This window comes from Onychostruthus taczanowskii, unplaced genomic scaffold (genome assembly GCF_017590055.1).
Source record: "Onychostruthus taczanowskii isolate IOZ18803 unplaced genomic scaffold, ASM1759005v1 scaffold269, whole genome shotgun sequence".
NCBI classification, from domain to species: Eukaryota; Metazoa; Chordata; class Aves; order Passeriformes; family Passeridae; genus Onychostruthus; species Onychostruthus taczanowskii.
Window position 1 is genome coordinate 132,767 of NW_024500006.1, and position 27,618 is coordinate 160,384.

The 27,618-nt window shown below is 50.8% G+C and overlaps 2 protein-coding genes across 2 annotated transcripts in view; both read right to left on the minus strand.

Annotated features, from left to right (window-relative positions):
* Positions 1–27,599, minus strand: part of LOC121337410 (protocadherin alpha-C2-like) — a 100,513-nt gene extending 72,914 nt beyond the window's left edge. The window contains exons 1-3 of the mRNA XM_041407498.1: positions 26,361–27,599; positions 10,037–10,634; positions 254–1,707 (exon numbers count right to left, since the gene is read on the minus strand). Coding sequence (XP_041263432.1) covers positions 254–1,707; positions 10,037–10,634; positions 26,361–26,780 — 2,472 coding nt within the window. The 5' untranslated portion in view covers positions 26,781–27,599. The remainder of the gene's footprint in view (positions 1–253; positions 1,708–10,036; positions 10,635–26,360) is intronic.
* On the minus strand, positions 13,216–17,716 carry LOC121337409 (protocadherin alpha-6-like). Its single transcript, XM_041407497.1, has 2 exons — positions 15,186–17,716; positions 13,216–15,119 (listed from the first exon to the last, which is right to left on the minus strand). The coding sequence occupies exons 1-2, from the start codon at positions 17,280–17,282 to the stop codon at positions 14,136–14,138; spliced, it is 3,081 nt and encodes a 1,026-aa protein (XP_041263431.1). The 5' UTR covers positions 17,283–17,716; the 3' UTR covers positions 13,216–14,135.
* Positions 27,600–27,618: the final 19 nt, after the last annotated feature.

Genomic DNA, 27,618 nt, shown 5'->3' on the forward strand with positions numbered 1-27,618 from the left:
AGAAAAAAAAAAATCTCTTTTGTCCATGACAAAATCTCTTTTGTCATCCCATGACAACATTTCAGCCAAAGAGATTCTTTGCTTTAGGAAATATATAAAATAAACTGAAATTTCCTTCAGGTGCCATGAATTGATGGCTGTTTTCCTGCAAATGCCCGCAGTATGTTCTGCGCTGAGCAGCCTAGTGCAGGCACGAGGCCAAGAAAACAAGTGAAAGGAAGAAGCACTTCAAGTGAAAGGAAGAAGAACTTACCACGAGGACAGCACTCAACCGGTCACTCTGGACCTGCTGCACTTGGATGCAGGGTCCTGGCACTTGTAACCTTGAGCCACTAGGAACATTCCCAGCATCTCCATTTGGGATGCTGCTGTTACCAGGCCCAAGACCTACAGATGCCCTGTACAAGTAGGTGTGAGTGAGTTTACCCACACCAGTGACCTCCAGCATGTCCGGTGGGAGGTGGGAGCTGGGAAGCATGTGCACACTGTAGCAGTAATTTTTATAGTCCTCAGGTGGGCAGCAGCAGCCACTGCAGCAGCAAGTTCGGCACCGGCAGAGCCGGATGATGGCGAGGAAGAAGATGAACGCCGCGAAGATGAACGAGACACAGGCAAGGGAAACGATCAAGTAGATGTTCGTGGCGTTGAGCAGGGGTGGTGGCTCCCCGCTGTCATCGAAGTCTGGCAGTGCCTGGGGCAGGGTGTCAGCCAGCAGGATGCCCACGGTCACGGTGGAGGACAGCGGTGGATCCCCGTGGTCCCGCACCACCACCACCACCTTGTGCTTGAGGAAGTCGGTGGAGCGCATGGAGCGCGTGGTGCGCAGCTCGCCGGTGTGCGGTGACAGCTGGAACAGGGTGGAATCGGAGGAATGGACGAGGTGATAGGAAAGCCAGGCGTTCTGTGCATTGTCCTCGTCATCTGCCACCACTTTGGTCACCAGGTAGTCCTCATCAGCCAGGCGGGGCACAACTTCCACAGCTACGGAGCCATTCTGGCTGGTGGGGTACAGGATGGCTGGGGCATTGTCATTCTGGTCTGAGATGTAAACATTCACTGTTATGGCAGCACTCAAGGCTGGTGACCCATTGTCCTTGGCTTCCACTTGGAAATGGAAGCTCCTAAGCTGCTCAAAATCAAAGGCACGTTTTGCATAGATGCTCCCATTGGCCAAGTTCATAGACAAAAAGCTGGTCAGAGCACTGCCTGCAACTGTGGAATTCCTGAGCATGTAAGAGATCCGTCCATTCTCCCCTATATCAGGGTCAGATGCCGAAACCTGGTAGAGAAAAGCACCAAGTGGATTGTTCTCCTCCACAAACACATCGAATGCATCAGCACCAAAGACAGGGGGGTTGTCATTCACGTCAGAAATCTGCACCCAAACAGTCTTCTGAGTGGTGAGAGGGGGAGAACCCAAGTCCGTGGCAGTAATGGTGATGTTGTACTCACTGATCAGCTCTCTGTCCAGAAGCTCACTGGTGACAAGGCTGTAGTAGTTTTGAAGGGAAGGCTTTAACTGGAAGGGAAGGTTTTCAGAGATCTGACAGGCTACTTTCCCATTCTCCCCAGGGTCCTTATCCAAAATACTCAGCAGAGCTATCACTGTGCCAGGAACAGCATCCTCAGGAATGGGACTGGAAAGGGATGTAATTGTAATCTCTGGGCCATGATTGTTCACATCTGTGATCTCCACCAGCAGTTTAGCTGTGCTGGACATGCCAAATGCCCCATTATCCCTTGCCTCAATCAGCATCTCGAGAAGGGGTCTCTGAACAGCTAAAACGCCATTGACTGTCACCTCCCCAGTGTGTGGGTGAATTGAGAACATTCGCTGTAAGTCAGCAGAAGTTGTATTGCTAAAGGAATACCTGATCTCTCCATTTGGACCTTCATCCAAGTCTGTGGCGTGCACTTGGACTACCAAAGTGCCACTGGGGGAATTCTCCAAGATACTCGCCCTGTAGACCGAGTGCTCAAATTCTGGTGCATTGTCATTGGTATCCAGCACAGTCACAATGACCGGGACATCACCAGACTTTGGAGGGTTCCCACCATCTTTGGCTGTAAGCACAAGTCTGTGAGTGGCTTGCTGCTCCCTGTCTAAGGCTTTCTTCAGCACCAATTCAGGATATTTACTCCCATCCCCGCGTATTTGCATTTCCAAATAGAAATGTTCATCAGGGCTCAGAGTATAATTCTGGACACTGTTAGCACCTTCATCCAGATCTTGGGCATTGGGGAGTGTAAACCGTGCCCCGGGTGACAGGAACTCCGGCATGTTTATATGATATTCACTTAAGGGAAAGCTGGGGGAGTTGTCATTTATGTCCAAGACTTTGAATTCCATCCTGTAAAGCTCTAGAGGATTTTCTAACACGAGCTCATAATTCAGAAGACAGACAGACTTTAACTCACAAAGCTGTTCTCTGTCTATGGGCTCGTTAACAGACAAAGCCCCTGTGCTGGCATTTATATTGAAATATTGCTTACTTGAACCGGTGATCATGCGAAATTTCCGAGCTGAAAGTGTAGCTGCATTTATTCCTAAATCCTTTGCTATGTTCCCAACAGACGCTCCAGGCTCTGTTTCCTCGGCGATGGAATACACTATTTGCCCCTCCGCGGTGCAGCAAATAAGGCAGAAAACCATTAAATAGCCCCGCATGCTTCCTCCCCTGGCTCAGCTCCCCGCAGACCGGCTCAGCAGGAACATAATCCAGAATTTCAGCAGACACCCCAAGTTCCCGCCGCGAAGCGATCGGGCACCGGGGCGCACCGGCGGCAAGTTCGGTGCAGGCGCGGGAGGCTCCGCGGCGGCTCCGCTCCCCCGGGCCGCGCCGCCGGCTGCCGTGCGGGGCTCGGCGGCAGCTCCGCAGCGCTGCGCCCGCCATTAGACGGGCAGCGGCGGCGGCGCCACCCAGAGGCCGCGGCGACACCCGCGCCACCGGGGAGGGGGCTGCGCTCCCCCCGCCGCCGCTGTCCCGCCGGCCGGCGGCCGCTTCTCCTCCCCTCCTCCTCTCCCCCTCTTTCCTTAACGCCCCGACGGGGATGGAGCGGGGGGCTGCGCGCAGCCGAGTGCGCGTCATGGATGTGTTTCCGTGAAAAAGAGAGGCAGAGCAGAGCCCCCTCCTCCCTCCGCTCCTTGCGGGAGAGGCAGCGAGAGGATGCGCTGTCAGAGAACAGCGGTGGAAGAGAAAGGTGGATGAGAAGTGACAGGCATCGGCTAAACATGGGTCAGCACAGCCCAGACACGCTCCGGCTGAGCACAACATTTCCCAGAGGGGGTTTAAGAGCACAATTAGAGGAGGCAGTCGACTCTACCTCTAACTTTACCAAAAAAATAAAAAAATTTTAAAAAGCGGGGGTGAAAGGAGAACATGAAAATAGATGCTCTTTCCTGCTTCACCTTCTGAACAGGAGAAATTAACACGAATTATTGGAGAGAAGGGTCTCTGCTCTGACAGTCCGATCACCCCCAGCCACAGATGAGCTCCCATCCAGCCTCCCAAAGCACGATGGGGGTGGCTTGGGAGGCAGGGGGAAATAGGAGACTGCAGAAGTTAAAGTACTCGCACAGAAATAAATATCAGCACAAAAGAGGTTTTGCATTTAGGACATGCCCAGAGATTGTGGGGAGAGATGAGCTGATACCACACAGAGACTGCAAATCATGAGTGAAAAAAAAATACATCAAAGCTCTCTCCCCCAGCTTTCCTCACAGAGGGAGCAGTTACCAAATACACCCCAAAGCAGGTACAAGAGGGCAGAAAAGCATTTGAAAATATCCTCCTGGAAAACCTTCCCGGAATGATCCTTAGCAGCAGTTTATACAGATGGGCCCTGGCAGCACCTCCATCTCCTCTGTTTCCACTTCCCTTCTGTGAGAGCTTGTTGTGATGAGATCCTGATCGATCAAAAGCAATAGGCTATAAAAGTGTAACAAGGATAGATCTTAACCCTCCTCATATTCATTGTGCTTCTTTCTGCAGCTGAGAATTTCCAGGCAAGTGAAACAGAACATTTCAATTATATATAGAATACATAGGGCCTTTTTAAGAGGGAGAAAATCTGGAGCACAGCCAAAAGTTGTACATTAAATTGAAAAAAAAAATCAATACATCTGTTTGCATCTTCACAACTCAGCAAAACCTCACAGTGAGGTTCTCATCCTGGCACACTTGAACAGATCTTGCTGGTCTGCTCCAGCACAACTGTCTGCAAATGTGATTTTTTTTTTTTAACTCCAGGAGGTCCTGGCAGTACCTGAATATTGCATTTTACTTCTGCTCGTTGATGCTACAGAATCTCTTACAGCTGAGGGGTAGCAGGGGTGGCAGCAGAAATCAGAGAGAAAGCTACAGAGCTGCTGCTGTGCATCCACTTCAATCACAGAGGACATAAATCTGTCAATAACCCATTGCACACCATAACAATGCAAGTACTCATGGTTTGCTGCTTATTCCTTTTTCTTTTCTTGATTGTTAAGTGCAGAAATACCCAGTTCCTATCCAATTACTACAGAATTGTCATTCAGACTCCACCTACTCCCAATCTGCCCTAGATTCCTCTTCTGCAACGATGTCATCTACAATACCTGAGAAGCTGTTGGGTTTTCTGCTCTGTCGTGATGCACAGTCGTTCTAAACCCCTGAACCAATGCAATAGAATCTATTAAAGTCACAGGAAAGACTGATGTATGTCCTTAACATTAACCTGCAGCAAGGATAAATCCATCTGTCCAAGAAGAGCTGAAAAGCCACATGTTGATCCCCCAGGTGTACACACAGGTAAAACACACAGCTTCTACCTGGCCATCTGTGACTCCAGTTTACAATGAAGAAACCCGAGAATTTTGGGCTCAACGTCCTCTTGTTGTGCAGAGAAACCCCCTCAAAGGCAGATTTTCCTCAAATATAATATTGGAATGACAAGCTCTAGTTATTAATTGTGGTGTCTGAAATACTAGCAGTGCTAGCAGAAACTGATTAGTGAATGGCCAAAATCAAAGTAATCGCACATTTGCCTCTCAGATGTATTCAACTTTTGAGAAGTATCAGCAGCCTACAATAATATTTATTCTTTATTCCATTAATTTACTACTCATTTACCATGAAATAAGTCCTTCATCTTTCTGCTATATCTCTAATTTTGCAGCATTGCCCAGTGCTTGTTTATAGGACTCTAAGTGAATTTGTCTTCACTTGTTTTTAATATTATTTTTAAACCTCACCACCCTGCTTTTGTGTTTTGGCATAGCTTGTCACAACTCTTGTCATTTTCCACTGTGGACAGTGCTGTGTCAGGCAGCTTTGATCACCAGAATATGCATGTAGCCAGCACCATGTCAGCACCCAGATCCTACCACGCTGCCTTCCCAGTCCAGCACACAAGTGTCTGATCCTCACACTGCTCAGGTAAACAGCTCTGGGTCACAGCTAAGATCCAGCGCTCAGTAATATTAAATATCAAGGGCCAGTTACAACACAAACACTGCTGCCATTAAGGGAATAACAGAGTGGTGCCACGGGGGCAGAATCCAGCCTTGCCCGTTGCGTGAAGCCACTGCTCTGCTTGCCTGAGTCCCAGGCATGTTCCTCCCTGCCTGTTTGTGCTTTCCCTTCCGCACCCAGCTCAAGGCAGTCTCAAGTGTGCCTTTATACACAGGGTCCCTACTCACTTTTTGGGCCACCCTTCCACCTTCTTTTCAGGGTCTCCAACCTCAAAGTTCTCCTCTCCATTTCAATTCACTGACCCTAATTACATTACAATGCTGTATTAAAGAATTAAGTTGTACTGAACACCTTTAAGACAGACACTTCCCTTGGTATCACAGCAGACAATCTAACCTCTGTTTAAACCCCCTCATCTTACGTTTGCCTTCCGCTTGCCATATTCAAACCATTCCCTATTCCCTTCTCTCCGCTGGACCCATTCTTAGAGCCCGTTTGTCCCAAATGATGGAGGAATTAATCTCTGCGATCCTTCTGAGGTACCATTCATTTCTACACGACCCCTAATCATGTCTCATTTCCTGACATGTTCAGCGAGCTCTTCCTCCACCCTCCTCTGCCCTTACACCGCCTCGGAGGGTACTCATTCTCCCTGCCTGCCTTACATTTTCAGCGAATCCTCCCCTTTTCCTGCGGTTGGACGTCGCTAGTCCAGCCACGCACGTTGTGCTCAGAGCAACGGCGGCTGCCAGAAGAAACTGTTACACCAGCAAAGGCAAAAACGAAAGGCGAAGAGCGAAACCGATTTGTGTGGCGGCTGTGGAGCACCACACGAAGGGACACTGGTGTTTGAACATCATCATTATGTCAGCGATGATTTAAAAGCGCCATTCCGCGGGCAGTGCATCAGAGGTGGTGCCTTCGATGGAGGTTTACAGGACACGTCCTGCGCGGTGCTGGGGCTTTGGACAATCCCAGGGGCTCTCACCAGAACCCAGGGGCGTCCATTGATGCTAAATTAGGACACTGAACTTCAGCGGGAGACAGCAGGGGAATCTGTGAAGGAGAACGGACGGAACAACAGCTCTGCTGTTTCTCATCCCACGGAAACCGATGAGCTCTGCGCCACAGCAGCTGCCCCCGGAGGGCAGCTCCAGCCCTCACCGCCGCCCGAAAGGAGCACATGAAAAGCTCCCACAACAATGGGAACCCGGCAGTACATCGGGTCTGCCTGCGAACCAAGGACGACCGGACCTCGGACCGAGCCCAGATCGCCAGCGCGGAGCTGCGGACAGAGGTGCAAGGACCCCGCTACGCCTTTCACTCGAGAGGAAGGACGGCGGTGCCCCGGAGACCCCAAACACCGGGCTCCCCCCGCTCGGGAGGTGTGGCAGGCAGCAGCACTGAGCCCTGCGGGAGCCCCCCAGCCCAGGCTCGCTCTCAGCCCCGCGCTTCTCCCGGTGGATGGGACGGAAAGAACTTTGGCAGCATCGCCGGGCTGATCGGCTCCGAACCCCTCTGCTTTGCCAAGGCGGGCTGTGCCTGCTGGCAGAGCGAGCAGTGCTGTCAGGATGCCCTTCAAAAAGCTCGCAGCTGCTCCCTGGGGACTCGGAGCAGAGATGACTTTTAGCTATCAGCAGCCCGGAATAACAATCTCATATGCAGAGAATTTCTAGATTCCCACGAAAATCCTCACTACACCCATCGAGGCACAGAAACAGGCACCCACTGCATGCCATTCAGTACATCGCAGGCACGATCTCGTCTCTTTAACACGAGGACACAGATCGATGTGTTCACCCCCAGTCAGAGACCACCGGACTTGACGGAAGCTGGCGGGGAGGACACCAGCGACAGCGGGCACGGGGGCTCAGTCCCGCTCGGGCGGCAGGAGCGGCTCCGACCCGAGCACTCGGAGTCTCTGACAACTCCGAGGCAGCCGTGATGAGCATTTCCCTGCCTGTAAAATCTCGTTTGGAAGCTGCAAAACATCCTCCGGCCACCACGGCGGAGCAGGCGCTGCTGGCTCTTCCCCTCCGCTTCTCCCGCCCCCGGAGCCGCCCGCAGAAGCGCTCGGCAGCGCTCCCGGCTGCCAGCCCCGCCTCGGCTGCCAGGATTGCGCTGAGCCTCACAACACCGCCTTAACAGCGTCACTCTCCAGAACAACGGGCTGCGATAAGAACAGCCTGGGCTTGCAGCTCTGCGCGAAATTGGCACAGTTTATTCAGGGCGCTGACGGATATTCTAGAGCCTTTTGTTAACCACTCCTGCCCAGATTATTCCACGAAGTAAAAGCATCCACGAGCTGTTTCTAAAGTTAAGATTGCTTTATGTTTCTAACAGAAATATTGAAATAGTTTCTTGACAGTGTACGTCTATAACAAACGCCGGTAAATTCTTCAACTCATTAGTACAGTCAGAGAAACGAAGGGGAAACCGAAGCCAAATCCTGCCCTGCCCCAAGCGATCGGCACTGAGACCCCACATCGCCCTTAATCATAACCTAAAGAAACGAGTCGCTTCCCACACCTGTGCGCAAATGCTGTTTCTCCATCTTCAACAGAGGTAGTTAAATGTGTTTATAAGTTTAAAATACACGTTTTTCTTTTAGAAAATCGTAGTTCCGTCACACCTATGTGATTAAATAAGTGACAATTCTACAGAGCTGGGGCAAACCTTGCTTCTCACAAGTTAAGTAGTTCACCCATTAAGTGGTGATGACTCACTCTCCTTCAGCACGCGACTCCTGTTCACCATCAAAGGAGACTAAATAAACAATCCTCAGCAAATACACAAAGAACTCAAAGCCGGTACTAAGTGATCTAAGAGAAGAAAAGGTAAAATCGTGCGACACACTGAAATGTTTTTCTACGGATCAACGAGTAATAACCCACTCCTATGATACTTTTCAAAAAGGACATGAAGTTTTCAAAATTCGTTGCTGTTTCCTGTACCCCTATAAGCACCATTCTCGTAATTTTGGAAATATCCATCCGTCATTTAAATTCTACAGCCCGTGTCCTTCCTCTAAAGACCTCCATTAGCTAAAAAGGTTTTGAGCTAATGGAAATCTTTAGAGGAAGGACAACTTGACCCAACTTAGTCAAACTAAAAATACCGCGTTTACAGCTATCACTGTGTCTTAAAAATATGGGGGATAACCAAAGGAATTGAATACATAACACGAAATTATATACGTACTGCTTGTTTTTATTACCCCGGCAGCTTTACGCATTTCGATTTGAAGCTATAGAGAAAATTAAATTAAATAGATCTTCCCTTTTTCTTTTAAAAATTGCTTTAATTTTCTGACACTGAACAAGAAAGGCTAATCATGACCCTAAAGTCTTATCTCAAAGATTGACTTGAAGCTGGCCGAGATGAGAACCGAGACAATTCAGTGCCATCAGTGAAAGGAAGAATCAGCTGCAAAGTAATGATGTTGAAAACAACCCGGTAATTAAACAGTCGCTCTCTGCGTTAAGAAATCATTGAGGAAAATAGTACCAAAACTGTTCTCTTGCTATTTTCTGCTCTACTGCTGAGAGAGCCAAAAGCTTTCAACCTACCATCACTGGACCACTGAACACCACACACAGAGGTTTTCCATTATAATTTTCCCTTAACCAATTTCCCGCCTCTTTCCTCTCCCACCAAATTTGGACTCTTGTTTTCTACAGCGTATTTCTGAACGGATGGGATAAAAGAGAAGCCCGATCACTACAAAGACTGAGATCAGGTGGAGGGAAATGGTAAATTACCACCCCGTCCCCCAAACAGTTCTCTGTTTTCCCACAAAGCATCCTGGATTTTCCTTCACTCCACCCTCACACACGCACATATTTTCGACGGACTTCCAGAGAGAGAACAACGCTCACAACTTCCAACATTTCTTCCAACATTTCATCTGCACTTTTCGCCCCAGAATTATCATCTCATGTATTTCAGTTTCTCAACAGTGGAGAATCGCGACAATAAGAAAGCTTCTAAATCTAAAAACTCAGAGCGCGTCTTGGCGCTTGACTGACAACAGTCATCAAATAATAAACGCACCTAGTTCAAAGAAAAAATTACATTCACCTTGAGGGAGATATCAAACCACGCAATACTGAACAACTCACAGGTTGAAAGACGCTTAAAACAAGAAAATAAAATAACCCATAACAACTAGCACTGCAATTTGACGCCAAGTAGGAAATAAAAAACAAAAATTGCAAACCCAAATAATAAAATATCGTCCAGTGCAAGATAAGATTTTTAAAGTGAAAGAAGAAAACAAGGAAATTTTGAGGAGCAATCATGTATACAGAAAATGAAATTTCAAAATAAGGCAGATCAAGTCTGAATGCAACAGACTGCAAAGCAAGGACATCGATCTAAACTCTTATCACAGAAAAGGTGTTTTAATACATCGAGGATTCATGTATTGAGTAAATACTACCAAAAAGAGAGAAAGAAAAATGTAAGTTTTTGAAGACTCTTACCACGCTTGAAGCAAGAGGGGAGAGAGACGGCCCCGTCCCAGCAGAACTGTTTTCTGCAGCAGAACCTGGCGGCGGCGGAGGGAAGTTGGGGCTGAAAACCATGAGGTCGCTCTTGGCGGCGCCGTCCGCCACGCACAGGCTGCAGAGGGGAGCCTTTGTCCCTTGCTTCAACAGGGATCTCGTAACTATGGGTTTCTTCATAGTCTAATTTGCCTTGAAGTCTTATTTCTCCTTTGTTTTCGTCGATAGTGAACATTTCTTTAACTTTTGTACTAACACGTCTACTAAATAAATACATAATATCACTGTTGATTCCTTCGTCAGGATCCGTGGCGCTAAGCGTGACTAACAGAGTCCCGAGCTCTGAACCTTCTAGGATCTTAACTCTATACACAGACTGGTTGAACTGGGGCGCGTTGTCGTTCGCATCCAGCACCGAGATCACCAGCTCCATGGTGCCCGTCAGAGACGGCCGGCCCCCGTCAGTCGCCGTCAGCACCAATCGGTGCACGGGAATCGGCTCGCGGTCCAGAGATTTCGTTAAAATAAGACCCAAAGACGCACTCTGGTCATTATTCCCCTGATGATCAAGACTGAAATACTCGCTGGGGCTGAGTGTGTAGGAGAGCTGCGCATTCGCTCCGATATCCGCATCCGACGCGCCCTCCAGCGGGAAACGAGACCCCGGCACAGACAATTCCGCGACGTTAAAGGCTTCTTCGTCCACACGGAACACGGGGGCATTGTCGTTGATGTCGGTGACCTCCAGCTGCACATGGAAGACGCGCAGCGGCCGCTCCAGCAGCACCTCCAGGCGCAGCGCGCACGGCGCGCTCTTGCCGCACAGCTCCTCCCGGTCGAGCCGCGAGCTCACCAGCAGCGCGCCGCTCGCCCCGCTCACCTCCACGCTCGCCCGCCGGCCCTGCGCCACCAGCCGCAGCCGCCGCGCCTCCGCCTCGCCCGCCTCCAGGCCCAGGTCCTGCGCCAGACGGCCCACCACCGTGCCGGCCTTGGCTTCCTCCGGCACCGAGTAGCGCACCTGCCCGCCCGCCAGCGCCCAGGCCGCCTGCAGCAGCACCAGCACCCGCAGCACCGCCGCACAGCAGCGCTCGCCCATCCTCCCTGCCGCCGCCGCCGCCGCCGCCGCTTGTCCCCCACCGCATCGCCTCCGCTGTGGCTGCCTTCCCTGGCTCTAACAGGCTCCCCGCCACTCCCTCGTCCTCCGCTTTAGGGTCTCCGTGCGACAAGCGGCACGCTGCTCCGCTTTCCCGGCGCCCCGCCCGGGCCGGTCCGCCGCATCCTTCCTCCGGCTGACGGCACCGTGACCGAGGCTCGGGGAGGAGCTGCCGTCCCTTCCGTGGCTCACGGCGCCTTCGCGGCCAACAGCGGCATCTGGTGTCCGACAGCGGCTCCTTCCGTGAGCCGCCGCCTGCTGCCCTCCTCCCGCTGCGGCTCCGTGCGGGGACGGCCCTGCCGTGGCTCCGCCCGCTCGGCCGACGCGCTCCGAGATTTCTCTTCGGAACACTGCCTTCCACAGCAGCGGTAATAGTTGGTCCTTTTGTCTCCTCTTTCTCTCCTCCTCTTCTCCTTCCTTAAGGCACTTTAATTGAGAAACACTCTTGCCAAAATGTACATATAATGGAACGCCCATATTAACCAGGAGACATACCTAGGAATATCTTCACTGCATAAAGTCTACCCCACTTCTGATCTCCGGACTTCATCTTCTCTTATGCCTGAGGAGGCATAACTCAGTTTTCTCATTTATGTTTTCTTCCAGAAGATACTTCAGCTGTTTCCTCTACCGAAGAAGACTGTATCCTCGATCTTCCATCTGTAGAAAGCACTCAGGTCTTCAGAAGACATAGATTCACATGAAATGTACTTGGTCTAGTCCAGAAATGCTAGAAACTAATAGAAATTGCTTACCTTTTCATGGCTTTGTGACAGGGATGTAGCTGAGACATTCCACACAGTCTCCTTGATTTTTTTTGTAGATTAAATAATACAGTACACCCATCATATGACAAAGAGTACCTGTGTCTGTCCATAGCAGAATTGTTTTGCCTTCCAAAGTGTATTTCCAACCGAGTAAAGCATCAGCAAATACCAGTTCCAAAGGTTTTCAATTCCCTCAGCGACTCCCTAACTCTACTCTCTAAACATTCTGACAGAGCAGAAATCCTCTCAGAAGGGTTAAATAACTCAGAGAACCTGAATTCTCTCATCTTTATGTATCAGTATTTTCTCTAAGTTTTATCGCCCAAGTGTACTGCACAATGAAGATCAAGGTCTTGGTTATCATTTTTAGGCAGGTAGAAACTCACACTACGGCAAAGCCATGTGCCCATTACTGATGGAGATGAGCTGCTGCAGGACATAACAGAATCATTCAACCACAACACAACTGAAGATGAGATAAAAGGTTTGCACCACTGTTCTGGCAAGGCACAGTTCATCTCATAACAGGTTCCCAGGCTCCCACCTCATCTACTGGCATAAATACACCAGAGCCTCTTCTCTACACAGCTACAGCACTTTCTGCTGCCCTGCCCTGTAGGCCAGGCAGTAACATAAAACAGGGAATTTCACAGATTAGTGAGTTGCTGGTTCTACCACAGCAAGAATCAACGATGCACGCACCCAAAGGTAAAAAACAACAAAAAAGGAACATACAAAATGCTAAAAAAGTCCATGTAGGTCTGTCAACAGATATTTTTAATTACAGCTGTTGCTGTTCTAACTGTTGTCTTGATTTATTTCTAGGTCTCCATTGTCAGTCCTGTGTTCAAGGGTCACAGTTCAAAATTTCAGGAAAGCAGGGCTGAAAAAGCAAACAGGTTTTTTTCCATCCTCTCAAATCCCTGCTGTATTGCAAACATTTCTGTATCCGTTTCTATGAAGGCAGAAATAAATGAAACCTGAAGCCTCACAAGCTTTCTCTCGAAGTATACTGACCTTAAGAGACTACAAGACAGTGAACCACAGTGATGGCAAACGGCACAGACTCTGAAATAAAAGACCATTATTTGGCAGCATGGCTTTCACTCACAATTGCCAACACATCTCCTGATACAATCAAGCTAAATCACTCTCTGGAAATCGGGAGTTTCAAACAACATCCATCTTCGTATTCACATGATTATCACAAGGCAAGCAAAGAACGAGACAAAAAAAAAAAATCAGTTTATTTTACAAACTATTCTCAGGAAAGGGAAAAACAAAATTAAATTAAGTAATCACAAATAAGATAATGTTGAAACCCCACAACATCCTAGAAATACAATGCCTATGACTGCTGTGTACATGGGACTACCCAAGTCAGAAACCAAACTGAGGCGCACCTACAAATACTTTAATCCACCAAAACCAAGTCCTCTACCGATATGTTTTGCTCAGTCTAGCACTACAGCTGCACATTTTGACACCTACTTTGGTTTGTGGTTTTTTCTGTAATTAAGTACCTTGCATTAGAAAGAGCATTTCAATCATACTTAGAAGGGGAAACTGTGAAATGCATCTGTCTTTTCATGTCCGTAGTAATTCTGTAGTACTTCACAAACTAATATATGCCATGCATGGTGAAGAGGCAGGAACTTTATATATAGATTTCTGTTTCAAAGGTGAATCAAAGAAAAGGACGGACTTCTGAGTAAGAAAAGACCGGAAATCAGCAATTCACAGCAGTCAAAAGCCAGAAATTAATTAGAAATGCTCCACTTGCAAGACAAGGAAATGTAGGAAAGTGAAGATACTCCATTGAAAATGAAAGACTGAAAGAGGCAGTCAGACTTCTGATTAATGCCACAGATGGAAGCAAACCAGACCTGATAACACCAGCAAGATAAGGCAATCACTGCAGTCAGGCAGAAATCTTTATCAAAAATTGTTCCATTTAATAACTCATTAGGGGATCTCAGAAAGTCACAGACAGTGATGTATCAAAGATTACAGGAGGTATCACCCTATGGAGCAGAGTTCAAATACAGGTCTGCAGAAAAGAACTGCAGAAAGAGTTGATTACTCTGAAGGAAGCTGGCAAAATATTTTCACTGCAGGGGACTGCAAAGCTGAGTAGGCAAGAAAAAGATGTGGCTTCAAGACAGATTGCGACTGATTCTGCAACAGCCACTGAAGGTACTAAAATTAAAAAACAGAGAAGATAGTGACATATATAGGAATTTCACTCTCAGTGCCATCAAAAAGGCCAGACTCTTGAGACGCTGCAAGACAAAAAAGGTATTTCATTCAACTTTGCACCGAGGGCAGCAAGATTTAAATATTTTGTAGAGCTCCTTTCCTTAACAGGGAAAAATGAAGAGAGACGATCACAGCGGCACACAAAATCGGCTGGGATGCAAAACACTACAGCCACTGAAGATGAGGGATAATACAACCAGCACTCAGAGGATAAACGACCACGAAACACGGACCGCCCACGCGCCGCGAGTGCGCGGCTCGGCTCCAGGCAAAAACTGTCCAGGAGGGGGGTGAGAGGAGACAGAGCAAGAAAGGAAGGACCACTGACCGTGTCGAGGAGGGCGGAGGGCTCCGGCTGCGTGTCCTTGGGCGCGGGGCCGGGCGGCGGCGGCGGAGGGAAGTTGGGGCTGAAAACCATGAGGTCGCTCTTGGCGGCGCCGTCCGCCACGCACAGGCTGCGGCTGTGGCGCTGCGAGTACGACCAGCTGCCCACTTCGCTGGCGCACACGAGCGTCGTGGGGCCGGGCCCCGAGAGCACGGCCGCCCGCGGCGCCCAGCGCGACGCCCCGTACAGCACCACGGCCAGCAGGAACAGGCTGGACACGGCGCAGATGGCCACCACCAGCCACACGTTGGTGGCCGCGCTCGCCGCCCCGGGCCCCAGCTCCACGCCCACGGCCGAGCGCGACAGCGACGACGACGACGACGACGAGGATCCCGCGGCCAGCGCCGCCTCGGCCGCCTCGAGCAGCGACACGCTGAGCGTGGCCGTGGCCGAGCGCGCCGGCTCGCCGTGGTCGCGCACGACGATCAGCAGCCTGTGGCGAGGCCCGTCCGCCTCGTCCAGCGCCCGCGCCGTGCTCACCTCGCCGCTGTAGAGCCCCACGCGGAACGGGCCCTTGCCCCGCGGCTCCCACAGCTCGTAGCGCAGCCACGCGTTGTAGCCCGAGTCGGCGTCCACGGCGCGGATCTTGGCCACCACCTGCCCCGCCGGCGCCCCCCACGCCGCCCACGCCCACAGCGTGCCCGACGCCGAGCCCGCCCCCACAGCCGCCGCCGCCGCCGCCGCCGCCTCCTCGGCCTCCACGGCGCCCGCCTCCGGGGCCGAGCCCGCGGGCGGCAGCAGCGCCGGCGCGTTGTCGTTCTCGTCCAGCACGAAGAGCTGCACCGTGGCGTTGCCGCTCAGCGGCGGCTGCCCCGCGTCCACCGCGCGCACCTCGAACTGCAGCACCTGCAGCTCCTCGTAGTCCAAGGGCTGCAGCGCCCACAGACGCCCGCTCTCCGCGTCCACCGACACGTAGCTCGACGCCGGCCGCCACCCGCCGCCCGACGACGACGACGACCCCGCCGCCGCGCCGCCCTCCCACACCGAGTAGCTGACGCGCCCGTTGCCCGCCTCGTCCGGGTCCCGCGCCCACAGCCGCGCCAGCTCCGCGCCCGCCGCGTTGTTCTCCCGCGCCAGCACCGTGTACACGGCCTGCGCGAACGCGGGCGCGTTGTCGTTCACGTCCGACACCGGCACCCGCAGCCCGCGGCTGGCGCGCAGCGCCGGCGCCCCGCCGTCCTCCGCACGCACCTCCACCTCGTACTCCGACACCCGCTCCCGGTCCAGCGCCTCGCGCAGCACCAGCGAGTACGAGCCCGCGAACGTCGCCTCCAGACCGAACGGCGACGCCGGCCACACCCAGCACCGCACGCGCCCGTTCTCCCCCGAGTCCCGGTCCGACACGCTCAGCAGGGCCACCACCGTCCCCACCGACGCGTCCTCGGGCACCGGCACCGACAGCGACGTCACCCACACCTCCGGCGCGTTGTCGTTCACGTCCAGCACCTTCAGTTCCACGCTGCAGTGTCCCGACAGCGGAGGCGTCCCTTTATCTGTGGCTTCGATTTGCAATTCATGTAAACTAACGCCTTCGAAGTCCAAAGTACCCTTCAGTCTGATGTCGCCCGTCTTGGTGTCAATGGTAAAGAGTTCTTTATTACCGATAGGAGTCGAACTCAAGATGCTGTAAGAAAACTGCTTATTGCTTCCTGCGTCAGGATCCGTGGCATTCACACGTGCTACGAGCGTCCCCTCTGTAGCGTTCTCCGGTACCTGCACTTCATACACCGACTGGTTGAACTGGGGCGCGTTGTCGTTCGCATCCAGCACCGAGATCACCAGCTCCATGGTGCCCGTCAGAGACGGCCGGCCTCCGTCACTCGCCGTCAGCACCAACCGGTGCACGGGAATCGTCTCGCGGTCTAAAGACTTTGTGAGTACCAGAAACAGAGACTTCCTGTTTTCATCAGACGATTTAACATCAAGTGTAAAATATTCGCTGGGGCTGAGTGTGTAGGAGAGCTGCGCATTCGCTCCGATATCCGCATCCGACGCGCCCTCCAGCGGGAAACGAGAACCCGGCAGAGTGTTGAATTCCGCGATGCTGAGGTTTCTGCGGGCGGCGGGGAACACGGGGGCATTGTCGTTGATGTCGGTGACCTCCAGCTGCACATGGAAGACGCGCAGCGGCCGCTCCAGCAGCACCTCCAGGCGCAGCGCGCACGGCGCGCTCTTGCCGCACAGCTCCTCCCGGTCGAGCCGCGAGCTCACCAGCAGCGCGCCGCTCGCCCCGCTCACCTCCACGCTCGCCCGCCGGCCCTGCGCCACCAGCCGCAGCCGCCGCGCCTCCGCCTCGCCCGCCTCCAGGCCCAGGTCCTGCGCCAGACGGCCCACCACCGTGCCGGCCTTGGCTTCCTCCGGCACCGAGTAGCGCACCTGCCCGCCCGCCAGCGCCCAGGCCGCCTGCAGCAGCACCAGCACCCGCAGCACCGCCGCACAGCAGCGCTCGCCCATCCTCCCTGCCGCCGCCGCCGCCGCCGCCGCCGCTGTGGCTGCCGGCCCCGGCCCGGGCCCCGCACGGCTCCCCGCCGCCGCCCGCACGCACCGGCTCTGCTGCCCGGCCCGCGCCGCCCCCCCGCGCTCACAGCCGGGCTCTCCGCCGCACCGGGGCGGAGCCGCCCACACGGAGCCGTTCCTGAGCCTGCAGCGACACCGTGCGCTGCTCCGCCGCCGCACACGCGACAGCGACAGCGCCTCTGCCTCCGCTCCGTCATGGCTGTCTCCTCTGCTTTTTCTCTTCCAACCCTGCTCGTCTTTCATTTTATTATTTGGGGGTTTTGTTTTTTTTTTCCTGTTCCCTCTTCTTTACGCCTTCTGATTAGTCGCAAGAACCTTCCGGAGGCAGACAGCAGGAATAACAAGCCGGATCCACGAACTCGACTTACGCGGGATTAGCGTCGGACCGCGGGTATTGTAATCGAGGCAGGGGCTCTTGACAACCAGCTTCGTCCAGATATTAGAGGTAAGGTCCTTGAGAGCTGCTCATCTCCTTTGCTGTTGTTTTCTTTCTCTCTTTCTCATCTCCCATTCTTAATTACCTTCTTGTATAATTCATTCATAGCATCTTCTGTCTTTCTCTTTTCTCACTCCTTTTATGTCCTCCTTTCTCGCTCTCCTCCTTTTCTGTGTACAGTGAGAGTACAGTGACATACCAATAAATTCGTCCTTCCTTCCTTCCTTCCTTCCTTCCTTCCTTCCTTCCTCTTCACTGTCCTTATGCACACACATACTCCTCTTCTTTATCTCCATTACCAATTTATTTTTCCGTTACTTCACCCTCCCATGAAGCACAAAAATGTCATTGGTGACAGTTCTCATTCCTCTCTGATGTCATCTTTCATCTCTCCACTCAAGAAACAAGCCTCCTGCTCACTTCAAATCTCTGCCACACTGAGAGAGTGCTCTTTCACCTCACCTTCTGGAAGGAAACCACACCCTTCAGGCTCTATCCTCTTAAGGGAGAGAATTCACAGCCTCTGAAACACAGGCCCAATCCCTAGGTACTTTGTTTGACATTAGTGTAAACAGACTTGACTAAGCACAAACAACCCAGCGAATCTTCTTCAGGAACTCAAAGCCATCAAGGCCCAGCACACCAATCCTTCCTACATGCTGGAAAAAAATATGGAGCCACCACAGCTTCCAAACACTCCATACACTCCAATGAAGAATTGTTCTTCAGGCCTCATTTGCCGCCTGCATGCTGAATGTAAATTTCTGGCTTCATATTTCAGGCAGGCCAGCACAATCAGAAACACACAGCAAGAACGTTCATCCCCAGCAGCATATTCCCAGTGGAATGTCTCTGTGTAGCCTGATCCACAGGGTAAAGGCAACAGAATCGTTTTATCTGTGTCAATTTCTCTGAGAACACACCCTCGACTCCCAACACATCCACTCTGAGAAATGTGTTAGGGTCCCTCCTTCATCCGTGCTTGCTGTTATTTGCTCATGCCAAGTCTGGAGAAAGAAGATAGGAATGAGAGGAGGCAGTGGTGCTCTGCTGATCCAGTGAAGGAATCACAGAATATTTCAAACTTGAAGGCACCTATAAGGATCATCAAGTCCAACTCCAAATCCAGGCACATTTGGTAAATCAAAAATGAAGATACCGTGACTAAAGATGTATAAAGGTACAACTGTATTTCAGACTCATCTTCTTTAGGTAGCAGGAACTTACCTGAAGCAACTCTAGCTCCTTCTTCAGAAAATATTTACTTTCAGGGGAGGGAATTGGTTCTGAAGGATATTTTCTTTTCATGTTTTCAGAGATTTCTGGGGGAGATGAATAGGAAAAAATGACCCACATTCTGCAAAAGCTTCTAAATCACTGAACAGAGCAGAATGCTCCTTCATGCACTTCTATCACATGCAAAGTAGGAGAGACTCTGCAAATCTCAGGACATTCTCCCAACATCAACCTCAGCTTAGAAGACTGGAAAATCCATCCCTCATACTGATAGTTAGCCGCTGGAAACTCTGCTACCTGACAGCCACCAAAATTCAGCAGTCTGTGTTTCATGCACTATTACCAACACATGGTGAATGCAAAAGAAGAAAAAAATAAAAAAGATGGTATGTTTTGGTAAAAGGAGAGAAGAAAACTAGAAGGTCCTATTCCATCTATATCAAAATGCCAGGTTGGACACCTTCTTGGTTATGGACAGAAGTTTTCCCACTCCGTATCAAGACATGAGCAGAGATGTAAACAAGGAGAGCTTCAGAGAAGGCTGGCCAAGCAAGACTGATATTTGGGAAAGTTGCCGTTTCACCAACACCATATTTTCAAAAGCAAGTGATCCAAGTTTTGTATGGAAGATGTGTATGGCCAGAAGAGCATGGAGAATACCAAGGATACACACAGGACTTCAGAAGGACCTGAGAGGATCCCAGTCAAGCAAACCAGGGTGACAGGTGTCTTCACAAAGTTTTCCAGTGGAATCCTCTATCCCAAGCTCTGGGAAATGGATCTCCAGCCAAGCAGCTGGAGCTTTTCTCCCCCAGTGATAGTGCTTATGCTACACAGCATCTCCGTTTCCTCAGTAAAGAAATTTCTCCACTCAAAGTCACCCTCCCCATGACAGAGGGCCCAAGCAGTACTCCATGCCACTTAGAGGATAACAGCTGCAGCAGCCAAACTGCCCCACCAAACCAGCTTGCCCCAGCAGTAAAATCCACTCTGAGCATGATCCAGGCCTTTGCACATCCCCACCTTCCCTCAAAATTTGCACAAAGAACTTATTAAGGGATGCAAAGCCACAGCATTTCTGGCAGACTATGTGAAATTCACCCTAAATGTGAAACACTTTTTCAGCAATCTCAGATGGAAACACCACAGAGCTACACATTAGAGATGTTTAAAATTCTGTGATCAGAGTGACAGCTTTGATCCTGACCCAGATTCATTTTATTTTGAGAGAACAACACCAAATGCTGATGCACAAGCACAGTAAAACTGTGGGAGAATTTCTATGATAACATCAGCGCTGGGCTGCTGTGCAGGGTGTTGTGTGGCCATGCAGGTATCAGGGTTAAGCACGACGAGGCAACACCCCATTTCTACTGAGACTGACCCTGCAAGTGCTCAAGCAGGAGAGATGAGGCACACACAGATTATACTCTCTTCCTCATCACATCCTCTTGCAAATCCCACTTGACAAGCAGCAAGGAACCACCATGGCAAAATCAGCAGCTGAGGAAGCTGCTATAGACATGCACCCCTACACAAGGGCCCCAGCAAGCTGAAGTCCTACCCTCCCACAATGCCTTCCTCAAAATAAAAGGGATGTAGTTCATCAAACAATTTTCAGCATTGCATTTCCTCTTACTAGCACATTCTATACAGAAATGATGTATCAGCACAAATCTCTTTCTGTTTTGGGAGAACTTCATCACCTCAAAGGACTTTGTGGCTATTTCAATACCACACAGCATCTCAAGGTCCACAACACCTCCAGCTCCAGAACCTTAGAGTCTTGCAAAGGATGCCAGGCAGAAGCACTCTGTGCCCATCCTGCCTCACAGTTTTCTCTAGGTATCCTTCGTTCATCACTCTGAGACATGAGTTCTCAACCACATCATGACTCATTCTTGTCTTAAGACATGGCCCATGGCCTTCTCAATGAATCCCACCTTTCTCAGGCAGCTCTTCTGCTCACAATCACATCAAAACAAATCTGGGCCTAACTCTGCCACTACCACAGTCACTTTAGTAAACATGCTACAGTTTCCTTCTGTTACAGAAAGGAAAAAAAATACAAGGACAAAGTTGATAGTAAAGTCCATACTGCCTTTCCTACTTTCTTAATGAGCCTGATGATGGAACGTAAGTGCAGAATTGTTGTTTCCACAAGGAGTCAAATAGATGAAGTCACAAGTGTATCTTTGTGTTACCTAGCAGGCAAGTAAAATAAAAGAGGACAGTTTTCAATAATAACCCAGACCTAATAGCAACATGGTCAGAAGCCAACAAAGGCATAAGTCAATACAAAGTGCATGGGGGTCTGTCACCACCCCAGCTTGTCTTGTTGTATTCCTGCACCAAGCTGATATTGAAACCGGCCACGCAAAAAAGTGAGAAAGTAGCCTGTAAAGATTGCACCTCTGGGCACCTCTCACTGCAATAGGCAGAGATTTCATTCCTGGGTAAAACTCCTGCCCAGCACAGTAAGACTCAGCTGCAGATGGTAACTGTTCTGTGGTGCCATAATACATTTTTCTCCTTCCACACACCAAGATATTGCGAAATTAGGGGAGGAGAAGGCTGAGGATGAGAATGTCCCTTTAAGATCCTTAAACACTCACTGCCCTCAGGCTGCGGAGGGGCGGGAGCCTCGCTAAAAGCGAGAATTACCCAGGCTGGGGGCGAGAGAAAAAAGAGGCGGAGGAGAAAAGAGCGAAAGGCGAACAAGGCAGTGCCACTGACCGTGTCGAGGAGAGCGGAGGGCTCCGGCTGCGTGTCCTTGTGACAAAGAGGGCGTCCCTTTATCTGTTGCCTTGACATTTAGGTCGTATAAATTAACTACCTCGAAATCCAGGGCGCCCGTCAGTCTGATCTCCCCAGTGTTCGCATCAATGCTGAATAAATCTGAGGCAGGGGGGGGAACAACAGTATCGATTTCATATTTCACATCTCTGTTACTTCCTTCGTCCAGGTCCGTGGCGTTCATCTGCGCCACGAGCGTGCCTTGTACAGCGTCCTCAGACAATTGTACATTATACACCGACTGGTTGAACTGGGGCGCGTTGTCGTTCGCATCCAGCACCGAGATCACCAGCTCCATGGTGCCCGTCAGAGACGGCCGGCCCCCGTCACTCGCTGTCAGCACCAATCGATGCACGGGAATCGTCTCGCGGTCTAAAGACTTTGCCGCCGCACACGCGACAGCGACATCGCTGCCGCTCCGCAGATGGCATCTCCTCTGATGTTTCGTCGTATGCTGCTCCTCTTTCTTTTTCTTTTTTTTTTTCTAATCGCCTACTGTTTCCTTGTAAATATTTGTTTTTTTTCTTCTTTCTCGTCTTAATTTCTTTCCATATATTTCTTTTCCCTTCAATTTTCTGTATTGAATAGTTCTTATTTTCTCTTCTCTTTTCTGCCTCTTTTCTTCTTTCTGCTCTTTTATTCTTTTCTGTCTTCTTTCTTCCCTGTCCATTCGTCTTTCTCTCGTCTTCACCATCGCTGGCACGTATTCAGTCGCTTTCAGCGCCCCTTTTGGGACCATCAAAGCCGGAGTGATCAGCGGTAATTACGGAGCATCAGCTTCTGGAAGCGCTGCTCTCACCAGGGGTGAGGCTGTTAGGGATTAGCTCCGTTCAGTGTCTAGAGACAAACTCGGTGACTGCTGGTCCTTTATAGTGTCTTCTGTCCTTTCTTGCTTGCTTACTTAGTTGGTTCGGAGTTGCATGGATTCCTTCCTTTCTTTTTAATTTTCATCTTCATCTCCTTATGCTGTTTTCTTTACCTCTTCACTTTTCTTTTACCTTTTGTAGTTCTCCTTCCCTATATCTTCTCTTTCCCTATATCTGCTCTTTTTTCTTCACTTCCTGTTCCATTCCCATCCTTATCTCTCTATTCCTATTTTCCACCTGTATGAAAAGACTTTCAAATGTCTACAGCTTCTTTGCGATAAAGGATGTAAATGTCTCTTTGAAAGGGCTATCATTCCTCTTTGTATCAATTCCTCAATTTCCTTTTGTTTTTTTCCCCATCACTGCTGTACCATCTGGAACAGAATCACCAACCCCAGCTACAGGGATGTGTAATTAAAAGGTGCACCAAATATTACAAGCAACTCAAGGGAGTTTCTCACTCTCAAAGCCATCACAGGCCAGCACACCAAGCATCCAAGAATGCTGCAAAAACTCTTAGCAACCATAGCACCCGAGCACTTCTCTTATACCTCATGTATTCTTCCAATATAATCAAGGGTTATTCTTCATGACTCATGTTCCTGCACAGCCAACAAAAAGCCACCAGGTGAACATCATGGCATTGTCACTGAGAAAATCTGCTGCATTCCAAAGACATCTAATCCAAGAAAGGCAGTAAGGTAATTTCTCCATCTGTCCTAGCTTCCACGTGCTCACTCTGTGCCAGGCAGCAACAGGAAAGGAATGAGAGCAGGCAGTCGTGCTCCAAACCTACAGGCATTTCAATCCAGGCAATATTCAGTCTGGATAGACAATATTCCAGTTTATCCAACATGAAGATACCACAGCTGAACAGGAACCAAAGTACACTTGTCTTTCACACACAGCCTCTTCAGGTACAGGCAACTTACCTGTAGCATCGCTGGTGTTGTCTTCCGGAAAAAGAAACATTTTCAGAACAGGAGAACTGGTTTTAAGGGACATTATCTCCTAATTTTGTAATTTTGCAGCATACTGGACAGAAAAAACAATACTCACATTCACCAAGAGCTTTGAAATACAGGGACAATGAGTAGTACTTCCTTTTGCACTTCTATCATCGGGGAAGCAGGAGGGACACCTGAAAGTTAGTGATATTCTCTCAACAGCAGCCTCAGCTTGAAAGAGTGGAAAAATTTTGCCCAAGACCAATGGATTACTGTCTAAACATCTGCCACCTGACCGCTGCCAGTATTTCACCATCTGCATGTCATCCACTGTTACACGTTGCCAATGTGAGAGTAGAAAAAAGCGTGAGTGCTCTATCTCAGACACGAGAAGAAAGCAAAGGAATGTGTCCTGCTGTACCCGAAATGCCATGTCATTGGACTTTCCACAACAAAGACAAGCAATTAAAGGCCTGTATTGCAGGCACTTTTACAAGCAGTAACATCACATAAAACAACAGGTCTCAAGGATGTGCAGACCTGCTGGAGTTCCTGAGAAGATCCCAGAAGAGCAGCTCTGTGTGCTGGGCTTTTTCTCAATGTTTTCCACTGGCATCCTCTATGCTGTCCATTAGAAATGAGACCTCTACACCTAAGCAAACATTCTCCACTTCATCCACAATGACACAGACCGTGTTTACTCAGCATCTCCGTTCCCCTGAGGCAACACTCTTCCCCACTCAAACTCCCCCTCCCCACTGTACAGGTCCAGGCGCTACTTGATGCCATTCGAGGAATCACTGCCAAAATATCAAACATTTCTCAACTCCAGCAATATGTCCCATCTGTAATTCACACTCTGCATAGGATCTAGGCCTTGGCACCTCTGCACCTTCCCTCATGATCAGCACAAAGAACATGTGAAACTCTTCAAAACTACACAGCCTTCAGCAGGCTCTTCCCACCTGCGTGAAATTTATCATGAACGCATTGCTTCTTTTTAGCAATCTCACATGGAAATAGCACAGAGCTGCACATCAGAATTCTTAGAGATCCTGTGATCAGAACATAATTGGAACCAGCATATGCAGATTTTGTTCTTCAAGAGAACCATACCAAATAGCGCAAGCGCTCAAACAAGTTCAACACAGAGAATTTGTACTGCAAAAATCTTGACCTGGGATGCTCTGCAGGGTTTGCAGAGCCATGTGTGACAACAGGATACATCATCTCTACCAGGTTCAAGTGCACAAAAAGGATAAGTCCAGTGCACAAAGATGACCCTCACCACCTCATTACATACACTGAGATAAGAACGAAAACGCTGACAAGCAAAACATCATAATGGATTATACTGACTGTGTTGGAGAAATTGGTTTGGGTATTGTTGATAGGGATTATTCTCTGGATTGTTTGCTTTCTTTTCATAAAAGGTTATTTCTATGGTTTTTGAAGTGGTGCTGCTGTTGGTAGGAATTTTCATACAACACCAAAGGACTACATGGTATTTCCTACTAGTTCTCTGGCCAGGAAAGTGTGTTCGGAAGTCAGGAACAGGGGACCAAGGAAAAGAAAATTCCACTTTCTAACTCTTACCCTTGGAGAAAACTCTTCACTCAGAAGATAATATTTTTAAGCAGAGTAACAAGATCCCTGGGAGCAGATGATAGGAAAGGCTCACCACATCTTCCCATTTCATAATGTCTCTAGTGTTAGAATGAAATTTCAGTTTAACCTTCCGTTGACTGAGAAAACGATAGTCCCAATTTTCACCTTGCATTAACATAGTTAGGGAGCAGAATCAGAAAAGAGGAAGACAATTTTCGTTAGAAAAAAAACTAAACACAGGACTGTCCACCAATTCTTGGGAAATGTGAACACCACAGCCTGCATGTAGAAAATTTTACCCACCACAGAGAATGCGGGTATTCTGCAAAGCTGACACCTCGGGACACCTCTTACAGCAAGAGACCATGATTTAATTCCACGAGAGAACTCACACCCAGCACAGAACCCAACACCTATGGACAATACATGCTGCATAGTGCGCTAATGCATTTATTTCCACTCCACCACCCTCACCACCTCAGTACATGAGGAAGAACCGGGTCGCTCCGGCGGCAGATGCAGAGGTAGAACTCATATCCGGAAGCACTCGACAAGCATCGATTGCCCCGGGGGCGGAGCTTGGCTCAAAACACCAGCTGAACCGCGGAGGAAAGGGACCGGGCAGGGAGGGGGAAAAGGCGATGAATAGACAAAGGAGAAAAAAGCAGTACCACTGACCGTCTCGAGGAGGGCGGAGGGCTCCGGCTGCGTGTCCTTGGGCGCGGGGCCGGGCGGCGGCGGCGGAGGGAAGTTGGGGCTGAAAACCATGAGGTCGCTCTTGGCGGCGCCGTCCGCCACGCACAGGCTGCGGCTGTGGCGCTGCGAGTACGACCAGCTGCCCACTTCGCTGGCGCACACGAGCGTCGTGGGGCCGGGCGGGTGTACCTTTGTCTGTCCCTTGAATTTGTAGTTCGTATAAAGTAACTTCCTCGAAGTCTAGGGCGCCTGACAGTCTGATCTCTCCACTATTTGCATGGATTCTGAATAAAGTTCCTGCTGAGGGTGGAACAACAGTATCGATTTCATATATAATTTCACCATATATTCCCGTGTCGGAATCTGTGGCATTCACCCGCGCTATAAGCGTCCCCTCTAATGCGTTTTCGGACAAAACTACGTTATACACGGACTGGTTGAACTGGGGCGGATTATCGTTCACATCTACAACCGAGACCACCACCTCCATGGTGCCCGTCAGAGACGGCCGGCCCCCGTCACTCGCTGTCAGCACCAGCCGGTGCACGGGAATCGTCTCGCGGTCCAGAGATTTCGTGAGCACCAGAAACAGGGACTTACTGCGAGAGTTACTGTTTTCTTCCTCTATTCTAAAATGCTCGCTGGGGCTGAGTGTGTAGGAGAGCTGCGCATTCGCTCCGATATCCGCATCCGACGCGCCCTCCAGCGGGAAACGAGACCCTGGCGGGGTGGTCAGTTCCGCGATGCTGAGGTTTCTGCGGGCGGCGGGGAACACGGGGGCATTGTCGTTGATGTCGGTGACCTCCAGCTGCACATGGAAGACGCGCAGCGGCCGCTCCAGCAGCACCTCCAGGCGCAGCGCGCACGGCGCGCTCTTGCCGCACAGCTCCTCCCGGTCGAGCCGCGAGCTCACCAGCAGCGCGCCGCTCGCCCCGCTCACCTCCACGCTCGCCCGCCGGCCCTGCGCCACCAGCCGCAGCCGCCGCGCCTCCGCCTCGCCCGCCTCCAGGCCCAGGTCCTGCGCCAGACGGCCCACCACCGTGCCGGCCTTGGCTTCCTCCGGCACCGAGTAGCGCACCTGCCCGCCCGCCAGCGCCCAGGCCGCCTGCAGCAGCACCAGCACCCGCAGCACCGCCGCACAGCAGCGCTCGCCCATCCTCCCTGCCGCCGCCGCCGCCGCCGCCGCTGTGGCTGCCGGCCCCGGCCCGGGCCCCGCACGGCTCCCCGCCGCCGCCCGCACGCACCGGCTCTGCTGCCCGGCCCGCGCCGCCCCCCCGCGCTCACAGCCGGGCTCTCCGCCGCACCGGGGCGGAGCCGCCCACACGGAGCCGTTCCTGAGCCTGCAGCGACACCGTGCGCTGCTCCGCCGCCGCACACGCGACAGCGACAGCACCCGCGCCGCCACACCATCATTGCTATCTCCTCTGCCGTCTCTTCCTCTGTGCTCCTGTTAATTCTCTTGTCTCCTTTTCTTTATCGCCTGCTATTTGCTTGCGTAGGCTGTCCTTCCTTTCTTCCTTCCGTCATTTCTCTGCTTTTCATCGGCTTGCATTTCTCTTCTCTTTCCTACTCTTTCCTTTATAGTATTCCTATTCTTTTCTATTATTGCGTCTCCTGTTCGCTGTCCTTTTCATTTATTGCTCTACCATAATCTTTAAGCCATCTTCACTTCCTTTCGTATTTTCGCTCTTCTTCACCCCGGCTGGCAATTCCCCCTTTCCTTCCTGGGACGCGTCGGAGACCATCAAAGTTGTAGCTATCAGCGCCAATTATGGTATATCAGCGCTAATTATGTCATGTCAGTGCCCGGGCGCGGTGCTCCAGCCGAGAGAAAGGCTGTTCGGAATCAACTCTGCTCTAAACATAAGGTCAGTGCCTGCTGATCAGGTCCTATATCTTCCTTCTTTTGGATGCCATTCTCTTCTTTCTTTACTTCCATGTTCCCTTTCTGTCTTACATTTTGCTTGTATAGTCGCCTTCCTTGATATATCCTC

Excerpts from the sequence above, each read along its gene's own strand:
- LOC121337409 (XM_041407497.1), bottom strand. The coding sequence starts at position 17,282 with ATGAAAGACGAGCAGGGTTGGAAGAGAAAAAGCAGAGGAGACAGCCAT. Across the intron at positions 15,120-15,185 it reads CGGCGGCGGCGGCGGCGGCT|GTGGTGGCCAAGATCCGCGC; the intron begins GTGGGGGCGGGC and ends CCGGCGGGGCAG.